At 40.4% G+C, this 12994-nt stretch overlaps 1 protein-coding gene across 2 annotated transcripts in view; it reads right to left on the bottom strand.

Annotated features, from left to right (window-relative positions):
* Positions 1–12994, bottom strand: part of MED13L (mediator complex subunit 13L) — a 283774-nt gene that overhangs the window by 41558 nt on the left and 229222 nt on the right. For both annotated transcript variants that reach the window (XM_040251636.1, XM_040251637.1), the window contains exons 9-13: positions 11979–12083; positions 7924–8655; positions 6910–7135; positions 5863–5965; positions 5433–5557 (exon numbers count right to left, since the gene is read on the bottom strand). In XM_040251636.1, coding sequence (XP_040107570.1) covers positions 5433–5557; positions 5863–5965; positions 6910–7135; positions 7924–8655; positions 11979–12083 — 1291 coding nt within the window. The remainder of the gene's footprint in view (positions 1–5432; positions 5558–5862; positions 5966–6909; positions 7136–7923; positions 8656–11978; positions 12084–12994) is intronic.

Below are 12994 nucleotides of genomic sequence, written 5' to 3'. Positions count from 1 at the left end.
GGAAGCAGAGAGCTAAAAGAGATGACCTCAAGCCCTCCCAAGCTATTACTCTTATTTTTCACCACACACACACACACACACACACACACACACACACACACACACACACACGAAAGATATTTCCTATTCCCATTTCTTGGGCTTCCAAGGGGGCTCAAGTGGTAAAGAATCCACCTGCCAATGTGGGAGAAGCAAGAGATGTGGTTTCAACCTCTGGGTTGGGAAGATCCCCTGGAGAAGGAAATGGCAACCCATTCTAGCATTCTTGCCTGGGAAATTCCATGAACAGAGGAGCCTGGTGGGCTAGAGTCTGTGCGGTCACAAAGAGTCAGACACAACTTAGTGACTGAGCACACACATTCCTACTTCTACAATTACTGTTCACCTTCATGAAAAAAAAACCCCTTACCTCACAAAATTATTGAAATGTACATTCAATACATTTGAAGAAGGTTTCTCCTTGATTTGCTAAGTTCGGTTAGTCGCTCAGACATGTCCGACTCTTTGCGACCCCATGAACCACAGGACGCCAGGCCTCCCTGTCCATCACCAATACCTGGAGTTTACTCAAACTCATGTCCATTGAGTCGCTGATGCCATCCAACCATCTCATCCTCTGTCGTTCCCTTTTCCTCCTGCCCTCAATCTTTCCCAGCATCATGGTCTTTTCAAATGAGTCAGCTCTTCGGATCAGGTGGCCAAAGGACTGGAGTTTCAGCTTCAATATCAGTCCTTCCAATGAACACTCAGGACTGATTTCCTTTATGATGGACCGGTTGGATCTTTCTGCAGTCCAAGGGACTTTCAACAGTCTTCTCCAACACCACAGTTCAAAAGCATGAATTCTTTGGCACTCAGCTTTGTTTATAGTCCAACTCTCATATCCATACATGACTACTGGAAAAACCATAGCCTTGGCTAGATGGACCTTTGTTGGCAAAATAATGTCTCTGCTTTTTAATATGCTATCTAACTTTCAGTCATAACTTTCCTTCCAAGGAGTAAGCATCTTTTAATTTCATGGCTGCAGTCATCATCTGCAGTGATTTTAGAGCCCAGAAAAATAAACTCTGACACTGTTTCCCTGTCTATGTGCCATGAAGTGATGTGGACTGGATGCCATGATCTTAGTTTTCTGAATGTTGAGCTTTAAGCCAACTTTTTCACTCTCCTCTTTCACTTTAATTATGAGGCTCTTTAGTTCTTTACTATCTGCCATAAGGGTATGTCATCTGAATATCTGAGGTTATTGATATTTCTCCTGGCAATCTTGATTCCAGTTTGTTCTTCATCCAGTCCAGCATTTCTCATGATGTACTCTGCATAGAAGTTAAATAAGCAGGGTGACAATATACAGCCTTGACGTACTCCTTTTCCTATTTGGAACCAGTCTGTTGTTCCATGTCCAGTTCTAACTGTTGCTTCCTGACCTGCATACAGATTTCTCAGGGGGCAAGTCAAGTGCTCTGGTATTCCCATCTCTTTCAGAATTTTCCACAGTTTATTGTGATCCACACAGTCAAAGGCTTTGGCATGGTCAATAAAGCAGAAATAGATGTTTTTCTGGAACTCTCTTGCTTTTTCCATGATCCAGAGGATGCTGGCAATTTGATCTCTGGTTCCTCTGCCTTTTCTAAATCCAGCTTGAACATCTAGAAGTTCACATTTCAAGTACTGCTGAAGCCTGGCTTGGAGAATTTTGAGCATTACTTTACTAGCATGTGAAATGAGTACAATTGTGTGGTAGTTTGAGCATTCTTTGGCATTGCTTTGGACTGGAATGAAAACTGACCTTTTCCAGTCCTGTGGCCACTGCTGAGTTTTCCCAATTTGCTGGCATATTGAGTGCAGCACTTCCACAGCATCATCTTTTACGATTTGAAATAGCTCAACTGGGATTCCACCACCTCTACTAGCTTTGTTCATAGTGATGCTTCCTAAGGCCCACTTGACTTCATATTCCAGGATGTCTGGCTGTAGGTGAGTGATCACATCATCATGATTATCTGGGTTGTGAAGATCTCTTCTGTATAGTTCTTCTGTGTATTCTTGCCACCTCTCCTTAATATCTTGTGCTTCTGTAAGGTCCATACCATTTCTGTCCTTTATTGAGCCCATCTTTGCATGAAATGCTCCCTTGGTAACTCTAATTTGCTGGAAGAGACCTCTAGTCTTTCCCATTCTATTGTTTTCCTCTATTTGTTTGCACTGATCACTGAGGAAGGCTTTCTTATCTCTCCTTGCTATTCTTTGGAACTCTGCATTCAAATGGGTATATCTTTCCTTTTCTCCTTTGCTTTTTGCTTCTCTTCTTTTCACAGCTATTTGTAAGGCCTCCTCAGACAGCCATTTTGCTTTTTTGCATTTCTTTTTCTTGGGGATGGTCTTGATTCCTGTCTCCTGTACAATGTCATGAACCTCTGTCCATAGTTCATCAGGCACTCTGTCTATCAAATCTAGTCCCTTAAATCTATTTCTCACTTTCACTGTATAACTGTAAGGGATTTGATTTAGGTCATACCTGAATGGTCTAGTGGTTTTCCCTACTTTCTTCAATTTAAGTCTGAATTTGGCAATGAGGAGTTCATGATCTGAGCCACAGTCAGCTCCTGAATTAAGTCCCTTAATAGGCAAGATTATGTTTAAGAATGCAAATGAATTGAAAGCAAGATAAAGCAAAAAAAAATTTTTTTTCACAAATAGAAGGCCTTTTATTTATGCTGACTTACTCAATGGAGAACCCCCATAGACAGAGGAGCTTGGAAGGCTACAGTCCAGGAGGTCTCAAAGAGTTGGACATGACTGAGCCACTAAGCACACATTCAATGTTATGCAGTTGAAATGTGAAAAATAAAGTCTGTGGGGTCAAAACCCAGAAAACAGTCTCCCAATTCCAGTTACTAATAAGATGAATTAGCAAAATGATCCTAAGGTAAACTGTTCCTTTGATTAAATGCCAGGCCAGAAGTCAGAGTAGAAACAACCGTTCCAGAGAAATGAAAATTAGATTAAAAACTGTCTAATTCTCCTTTGCACATTAACATTACTAAAATATATTTTAAAAAAAAAACAGAGTAAACATCTCTTCATTTAGTCAGTAATTCATAATTTATACAGAGAGTAAGGATGATGGTTCAGAGCAGAGACAAAAATCACTAGGGATGTTGGCTACGAACGGAAACGGGGTGACTCTACAAAGCTTGGTTTTTTCTTTTCTTACATCTCTCTTTCTACTTCTTTTTAATTCCGTTACTTTTCACACTTTCTTCTCACCATCATTAAAACCAAAGCATCTGAACTAACCCTCACTAAAACCAATCCTAGATAATACATGGCTTTCCAGACACAACTAGGTACAAAATAGATCTCCAATGCCTGGGTCAAAGAATAAGGACGCGTCATTTCTTCTCACAGTGTTTTTCACATTGCCACGTCCTTTTCTTCATGCAGCCACTGCCTGAATTTAGGTCCTCGTTTCTCAATCCAACAAGTTACCACATAGTACTCTTGCTTTCCATGTATCAGACTGGTGCAAAACAGTACCCACTTCTACCAGCTCAGCTCCCCACTCAGCAGCCTTCAGAAGAGCACATTACCAGTAAAGTTTGAGGTCCAAAGCCTGAAGTGTGGCCAAGTACCGCCCCAGCCCCAGCAATCTTTACCTCCCACTCAGGAAACAGATCAATGTGCTCACTATCCCACAAGGCCCCAGCCAGTTCATTCTCCTTGCTGAACCAAGACTCCTTCCAGGCTCAAAGACACACCCCTCCCCTGCCTCTCACTAACCAAGTCTTCCCACATTTCAAGTCAATTTCATTTTTTGAGGTCATGATTATCCCATTTTCTAAGTAGCTGGGTTTCTCAGGTGGCACTAATGGTAAAGAACCAACCTGCCAATGCAGGATCAAGACGAGGGTTCAATCCCTGGGTCGGGAAGATCCCCTGGAGGAGGGCATGGCAACCCACTCCAGTATTCTTGCATGGAGAATCCCATGGACAGAGGAGCCTCATGGGTTATAGTCCATGGAGTCAGAAAGAAGTACTTAGAATACTACTGGTGTACAGTGCCTGTTAACAAGATATATTTTATTTTAAAGTGAGAATGAGCTTTAGAAACCTGATTCTTATTTAACCTCCAAGCCTTTACTTAAAGGCTTGTTGCTTCGTACTTGAACAGGTAGCATCTTTAGATTCAGAAAAATTACTGCACTCACAGGGCTAAGTATACTTTAAACTTTATTTATATGCTATTTCTCCTAAAGTCTGTGAGCACCTCAAGCATAAGACTGGTAATTTAATTTTATCTATAAACCTAGAGAACCTGCCACAAAGGAACTGATCATTAAATAATTAACAAATATCATGTCAACTGGATGGATGGGAAAGTAAACATATACATGAAAGAAAGTGGACTAATGCTTTGACTTCACTGAAGAGCAGGCCTATCTCACTCATCTCCAGGTGCCCCAGAGATAACACGGGCACTTCTGCTTACACAAAGGTGATGACAACACACATTTCCCGACTCAGCTCAGCTGTTCTCCTGAGAATTATAAATTCTCATCTGTCACTTTAAGCATATGCTGTGCTGTGCTGAGTCACTCAGTTGTGTCTGACTCTTTGCAGCCCCATGGATTGTAGCCCACCAGGCTCCTCTGTCCAATGGGCATTCTGCAAGCAAGAACACTGGAAGGGGTTGCCATGCCCTCCTCCAGGGGATCTTCCCCACCCAGGGGTCGAACCTACGTCTCCCACAGTACAGGCGGATTCTTTACCATCTGAGCTACCAGGAAAGCCCAAGAATACTAGAGTGGGTATCCTATCCCTTCTCCAGGGGGTCTGCCTGAGCCAGGAATCAAACCAAGGTCTCCCGCATCGTAGTTGGATTCTTTACCAGCTGAGCTACCAGGGAAGTCCAATCACATGATACCTTGTATTATTTAATGTTTACGTGTATAAATTCTATTTCCTGACTATGATGCCATAATCCTACAAAGTATAAATCGTATTTGTAATTATCTCTCTAAATGCTGACTATTCTATGACATAAAGTTCAGTATGGTAAAGTTCAAAAAGTTCTGTATGTCCCACTACATGGGCATTATTTTTAAAACCTAAGCTAAAGGGACTACATAATACATTCCTGTTATTCTCATACTGAGGAGTAAAAAGATAAAAAAAGAAAGATTTTATTATTTACAACAGGAATAACACTAATGGAAAAAAGCCATCAACAAACAAAACCCAAGGGTTATTAGAGACTATACTAACAAGTTTCAGAATCCTTTCAAGGTACACAAACATTTTTTGAAGAACATTTAGAACCTGAAATATGAGCTCCCAATTCAGTAGACCAAACTATAAAGAAATACTGAAACACTAAGTCCATCCACTGAAGTGTGTTTTTTTGTGTGTAGCTACTGCAGACTCACCCCAAGTTCGTCGTCATCAGAATTATCAAAGATGTTGTCTAAGTCATGGAGGGAAGGCGCCAAGTCTGTCACCTGTGTGAGGCTACTGGAGCCTGCCCGGCCAGCAGCGTTGTCCTGCCGGACATCTGTGGGAAGGAGGCAAAAGGCACCGAATGAGCAGCTTCCTCAAAGGAGAAGGGGTGAGGAGAGGACAGTGAGTAAGCCCTGCCTGCCAACTGTTTCCTTACGCTGTCAGTTAAATCGAGATACAATTAGTGCCAAATACGCTTATCAGTTTTGAAAGGAACTGAAAAACAAACTATGAAAAATATATTACAGATGAGGTCAAATCATTGCTATTACAATCAGCACATAATGTTAAATAGAGAAGCATCTTCCTCGCATTTACTTTAGCAACAGTCCAAGTGAGGCAAATAATCAGTGTACACACCTGTTTTAGTAGAACTGAAAAGGGACATGGCATTTTTCCCTTCAGGCACCGGCGTGGAATGACCTGGTGTAGTGACATCCTTGGTACCAAATCCATCCTCTGACTGTGTAATAAATTCAGCCAAACAAAACACATGAACAGCAACCCAAAGTGTGGAATATGAGGGAGAACACAAAGAATTAGAGGGCAGAATGGAACTTGTTATGAGCACAAGTGTGATAAACCATGGTCTATGCAACCAAAGGAAATAAAAGATATGTCCTTGTCCCTGATTTTAAACTGAAACCAAAAACTCCCACACTTGCCCCTCAATCTGAGTCAACAGTACTGGTGGGGTGTGATCACAGACCTGCCACGGTGTTAAAAGCTGCCTTTAACATATTTTGGAGGCTGAATTATGCTTCAAGCTTTCTGGATCTAGACAGGTGTAAGAAGTATTCTCTTGAACTATACTGGTCTCCTTCCATTCTCTTATTTCCTCTGTTCTTAAGAATATTTTTTTAAATGGCCCAGTATTTTAGAATGGTTTAAAATTTAAGGCTAAAGACAGCAGACACCCCCAGTACTCATTTTTAAGATAATGAAACCAGTAAAATTATACTGACACAGTCTTGGAGTAGTGATGATATTAATTCAGAGAAATATAGAGGTAAAGCGCTTAACATAGTAAACAGTGAGCGCCTGATAAATGGTAGATACTGTCACCAATATTTTTCCTTACATTTTGGAATAATAATTAAAAAGAAATAAGCAGGGAGCATAGGCCAACAAGAATTAGCATATGAGAGGAAACATGCGCTGTACAAGCTATAGCCTGGAAGCTGTGAGGCTTCATTTATGTTCGGCTGACTTTTGAACAAAGGTGAGCCATGACATAAAGAGGAACAATACGCTGTTCGATACAGTAGTACCAAGAGCATGAATATGGGGACAGAGCAATCAGGCAAGACTATCTCAAACATTCTGCCTCAAAGTCTTCCCACACGTGTTGTACAGACATAGACTGAAACCCACTCCTGGCTGGCCTCTCTCTCTGTTAAGTGGTACCTTATTCTTTTTCAGGGAATCTTTCTCTGTCCCTTGTTTGCATTTCTTGTTCGCAGTAAAGATGTATTTTATGTCGCCATCCTCGAAAGTATATGGGTCGTTGACTTCTCCCAAACTGTCTCCAGGTTGTTGTGACAGAGGCAATGGGTCAAGAAAGTGGAGGGGCTGCATCTGGGGCTGCTTGTCTTGCCACACTTTAAACCGTTTGTTAGGTTGTGCTAAGAGTCTAGAAGGGGAAATGAATGACAATTTAAGCAAGAAATAGTAAAAAAGACCAGACTTTTTTTTAAGCAACATTTGTGACTTAAAAGCCTTTGGAAGCTTAAACTTTGACAACAACAACAAAAAAAACTAAAAAAACCACCTTCAAGTGACTTTGAGAGACTATATTCACAATTAAATAAATCTTAGTAGCCTTTGTCAAGGCCATATACTTTTGTCTCTGGTTCCATTGATTTCACTTAACAGCAGAGATGGGCTCTGGGGACAGACTGTCTGGGCACAAATTCCATCCGTGTCATTTACTAACTGCATGACCCTAGTTTCTTTCTCAGCTATGAAATTAAAGGTAGCAATATGGCTGTGGGGAAGATGACATGAGATAATCTGTATAAACTGTTTAGAGTAACAGGTTGCTCAATAACACTCTGAAGTGTTACTAGCTGCATAATACACACCTGAAAGCACCCAAAGCCTTCCTTAAAAGTGTCAACATACAAAGAAGGCACTGACTGCAATATGGAAAAACAGCAGACCAAAAATGGATTAATTCTAGTAAGCTAATCTTACAACGAAACCTTTATAGGCCAGCATTCAAATAATGACACATATGATAAATATCACGTTGGAGAAAGCATTTGACTTTTAAGCCCTTTCCAAATGCAGAGTCCAGAATGGTGAAGAAAGACCTCTTCAGTTTTGGATCTGAAGGCCCTGATTCCTGGGAACCTACGGCGTTGGCCTTCTCGTGGGTGGTCGGGGTTGGGGGGGTGCGGGGGTGGAGGATCGCCTTACCTTTGCAACGCAGTGCTCTCTGAGGTTACCTCCGTTTTGGCATCGCATCTCTCACCCTGGAGCTCTGGAGGCCGGAACTCAGCATCATCAACGGATGGGAGATGGTAACTGTGCCACCACTTATCTGATGACTCTGGGTTCGAGGGCCTGATCCCACAATATAAGGCGGTCTCACTGACCTCTGCCGTGAGAGGCAGTCTTTGGCCTATGAGGACAGTCCGGTCATCCAGAGTAGACAACTGCTGGAGTTCGAGCCCATTTCCATAGAGGGCTGGATTCACAGGGACAGAGGGTGGGTCCAAACTCTCTGCTTCCTGACCTCGCGGCTGAGGGCTGAGTGTTGGTGGCAGAGGGGAAATAGGGGAATGAGGTGAATCCATAGGATTCAGATTCATTTGCTTGCTTGTATTTCTGGAAGGCACGGCCATTTGCTTATCATACTTCCTACTGCTAGCCACCTCTAAGGAGGAGTCTATCCCTGCCAAGCCTAGCTTCTGTCCTGGTGGATCTTGTTCCATGCATAACTCTTCGGCCACAGATGGCCTGTGATGAAATGGTATCAAGGGTCTCTTTTGTAGCTTGTCTCCCTTGTCCTGTCTTTCTGTTGTTTTGTGCTTAGAAGAAGCAGGAGGTGGTAAAGATGAAGATGATGATGGTCCTGCACTGAACCCTGGTTGTGATATTGTGGGAGGTCGACTGGGGCCTACTGTACAACGTTTTAAAAGTTTATGCCTGAAATGAGAATGAAAATGAAGTAAGTAAATACAAAGGTGAATATAACCATACCATTCTAATACTATAGAAGAGATGCCTCTGACCAGGTTACACCTTTTCAAGAACATGTTATATGCACTAATACATCCAAATGGGCTCTAGGTGTTAAATATATTGATAATGACTAAAAACTGCAACACACTCTGATAAGAAATGATGAACCAATTGCATGCAAGTTAAATAGATACGAGTTGAACCTTAAGAAATATTCATTAACATGCCTCTAACCTCTTCAAAAACACTAATTTGAAAATCCCCAAATCTTTCAAATTTGGTGAGGGCCTCAGACAATCTATTCATACGGCATTTTAAAACCAAGACCATTTGTCAAGAAAGGCAGCAAAAAAAAGCTTCCAATCTCTATTTTACAACACCCTGCTAACTCCAACAGAGAATGGTTTATAAAAGCTTAGAATGCTGTAAATCAGGAACAAGATAACTATGCAATTCTCCCACAAAGTAGGAAACTAAGGGTCAGTTTTAAGAATATTTAATAGGATAAATATACTAAGAGCCTTATATGCTACTGTTATCCAAGAAAGAAGGGATAAAGACAACTTTGGATCTTACAGAAATGTGCTAAAATGAGACAGAAGTAAAAAGGTTGTGAGTAAATATGAAAACAACACACATATATACAAATGCATCTACCCTATCTAAGCAGGAACAGCAAGTCTGCTCACAACCTAACACACTTCTTGGCAGGCATGGGTGTGAGGAATTGCTCAGTAAGGGCTACTAGATAATGTTAAGGTTTAATCTGCACAAAAAAGTTATACAGCAGGTCAGCCAGTTCCTCCCAATATATAAATCATTCCCAGGAAAAACGTAAGCTCTCCTGCCAGTGTATCAGTAACTCTCTGAGGCCACTAGGGTGGCATTAAATTACTGTTGCATTGCACTAAACGATGCCCTAGTGGGCAGTAAAATGGATTTGTGTGGCATAATGGGATGGTTTAGTGGGACAGCAGGATGGCCACCCTGCCCCATAAGACCATTAAATAGTGTGAGGAGTGGACCATTCCATAATGGGTTCGGTAATCCTGCAGTAGATAATCTGAAAACACTCTTGCCAAAGTCTTAGCTACTCTCAAAAAAAAAAAAAAAAAAAAAAACCTAATTTTGAAGTCAGAAGTTTAAAGATATTGTAAAAAAGGCAAAAACTGGACTTTAAATCTCCAAGGCACAGTACCACACTGAGAGATGAATGTCTCACCTGAAAATATCTCAATTATATCTTCTAAGGGTGCTTATTTTAAGAACTAAGCTCTGAAAGTCTTTTACATAAAACTTTTTGATGTGAATTTTCTCCAAGAGCATTTAACCACACTCATCTTTTGAGATAGATATTTTACAGTAGCCTTTTCAAAGTAAGGACTTTGTGCATAGTGGACAATCTTATAAAGTCATTTTCTCCTATTGCATTTAGCAACTTAGCTACGTTGTGGAACCTTCAGAATAAGGGATACACCAGTAAGGAAGAGACCTCCACTGCACATCTATGAGTGGGTATGGGACCTCCCTGAAGCCGGCAGCAGGACCATCAGGCTCACAAGGCTAACTATGTGGAACCAGTGGGGAGGAATCAGAAGCTGGGCCAAAGAGTGTAGAAACATATGGTGACTAAATGAATAAGGAAAGCACAATGACTGTAAGAGGCATTTCAAAGGAAGTCAGTGTGAAACACAATGACAAAACTGATCTAGAAAATTAAGGAAAATCAATGATAGTTTTAGGCCGAGAAGGGGAAAGCTGACAGAAATGACTGCAACAGGATACCTGGTTTGATGTCAATATTAAGGGTATATCTTAAAACCACTTTGCAAAATATAAGACTTGAGTACATGTGAGAAGTCAGGTGTAGAGATAAATATTTATAAGTCAATGGAATGGAATGCATATTTACAAATAAGGTCTGAAGGGTATAAGAATTTGGTGAGGAGACAGAACAGTAACTCCAGAGGACAAAAGAAAAAGAGTTGTTTATTTATATTTTAGGTAAAAATAACTCAAGGTACTGAATAAAAATGTGATAGAAATCAGTAAAAGGGTTATTTTAAAAAGTGAAAAAATCTAGATTAAGGAAAAAAGCAGGAAAAAATAAGAGGAACGCACAAGTGAAGTTAAATACACTAAAATTTTTATCCTATGTACTTTCTAAAGGTGAATCATAACCTGGCTGTAAGCTGTTTAGAAGTCAACCATTTTTCCTAATAATCACATGAATAACAGTGGCCTAGAGATGAAAGCAGCCCAAGCATTCAGCTGGTATACCATTCCTATCCTGCAACTAGAGAGATTCTCACCAGCTCAGAGAAAGGACCCTTAATGAGCAAAGAATATCATCGAAAACATCCTCCTTGAAAAATCAATCAACAGTTTCATTAGGTACTTAAAACAGCATCTCAACAAAAGGCTGACTACCAAGGCAGAGCTTGATAAAAGAGAATCAACTTATAGGAAAGAGGAGGAGGGACAGGAAGAATCTGTTAAAATTGTTGCCTATGTGTATAAACAAACATGTGCACACACATGTGTGTGCTTGCAGAGATTTCTGGGCATCATAACCTCCTCCCTACCCTGAAGCCAATTCATATATGCCACATTAAGAACCCCATGGTCTCAACTAGAGAAATGGATAGCCGACTTCCAAGTATACTTATCTCAACTGACCTTTGTATAACCATTGAGCAGTATCAAATGGAAGCAAAGCCACTCTAAGTTGAAGAGAATATTCAGAAAATAATTTGGGTTTCCACTCAAATATCTAAATGAATGAGCAACAATTTTGGCTTTCCTCAGATATTATTACCACGTATCTACTTCAGTCATCAAAAAACACCAGCACCAACAAGAAAAATTTTCTATGGAAGGTCTATTTAATCAAGTTCTATTAATTCAAGCCAACTTGCTTGATATTTATCTCAACTTTATAATTAAGAGTAACTAAATAAACTCATTAAAATGGCAAGAGATTGTCTTGTTAAACTGATGCCTTTAGTTCTAAAGGAGTTATCCTGAAGAAATCTGTGGGAGCTATTTGTTAACAGGGTCAGTTGTCTAAAAAGGCTCATTCTGAGTCCCAATAATAAAACTGTATCCTCTACATAGAAACAAAACAAAACAGCAGCAAGCTTTTTTTCTAGCACTAGAAGGTTTATAAAGAAAACAAAGCAAAATGATGGAAGAAGTGGTCTGAGAGACCAGGAGACAACCAACAAAATGTACTATGATTCTGTCCAATTCTATCCGATTACTGCTCTGCCTCGGCCCCTACCTACCTAGAGCAAGAACAGCTGACTCTTTGGGTTGGATCCACAAAATCCCAAGTAGCAGGATTGTTAGCAGGCTCTTCTTCAAGAGTTGGAGTGGACATTTGGCTCCTCCTAAAAAAGGTTAAATATGTGGTTTGTATAAACATGAGATAATATTCATACCTCTGGGGAGGAAAAGGATGTTAGAAAGACATGAATACATCTTACATAGTAACAGTATCCTGCCAATAGACAGTTTAGAGCAACCCAAGGTGTAGGATTGCGGGGCAGAGGGGAAGTCAACTACTATGTCTGTGCACCAGAAAGAAAATCAGATTCAAAATATTTTTATTTAAGATCAATATACATTTTAACATGGGTAGTACAGATAGCAATGAAAACATTATCTGGCACTATTAGCAGCTATTTTTTAAAAAGTCAGCTAAATTCCTGAGAGATAACCTAAATCTTTAAAAATTATCTTTTCATAGCATCTATGAATCATACACCCTCAGACAGATTATTTTTTGGTTCTGTTTGTTTTGCTTTATTTCTTTGTTAGACAGACTGTTTAAATCGCTCTGAAAACATCTACATTTACTAGCATTTAAGGGCATCACTCCATGTATATAATGTGAACCAAAATACAAGAATCAAAGATGTCGCCTACATAATAACTGGCAGCTAAAAGACATCTACTGCTGCATAAACAGGAACACTGGGCAGTCCCCCTGCACTGTGGATCCTACTACAGCTGACGCTGCAGGTTACTGACGGCTCTGCAGGGACTTTGCTTGCTCTCCACCCTCCCCTGCCTTTCTGGGCGACTCACTTCCCCGCACAGTGCTTCTGACAGAAGGACTCTGATCTGTTAAGAATTAGTGGAAAGGTTAGCGGTGATAAAAATCAAAGATGGTAAATGAAAGAAAAAGAAAATGTTAACGTGGAAATTGTTAAGGCATTGCAGACTGAAATGAAAATATCTGTACCAATAATTCTAAAGGAAAGGACCGTTTTTAAGCAAACAGAGCTACCTTTTAAAT

This window comes from Oryx dammah, unplaced genomic scaffold, assembly GCF_014754425.2.
Source record: "Oryx dammah isolate SB20612 unplaced genomic scaffold, SCBI_Odam_1.1 HiC_scaffold_12, whole genome shotgun sequence".
Classification (NCBI taxonomy): Eukaryota; Metazoa; Chordata; class Mammalia; order Artiodactyla; family Bovidae; genus Oryx; species Oryx dammah.
The sequence above is the reverse complement of the archived record's forward strand: the minus strand, read 5'-3'. Positions and strand labels throughout refer to the sequence as shown.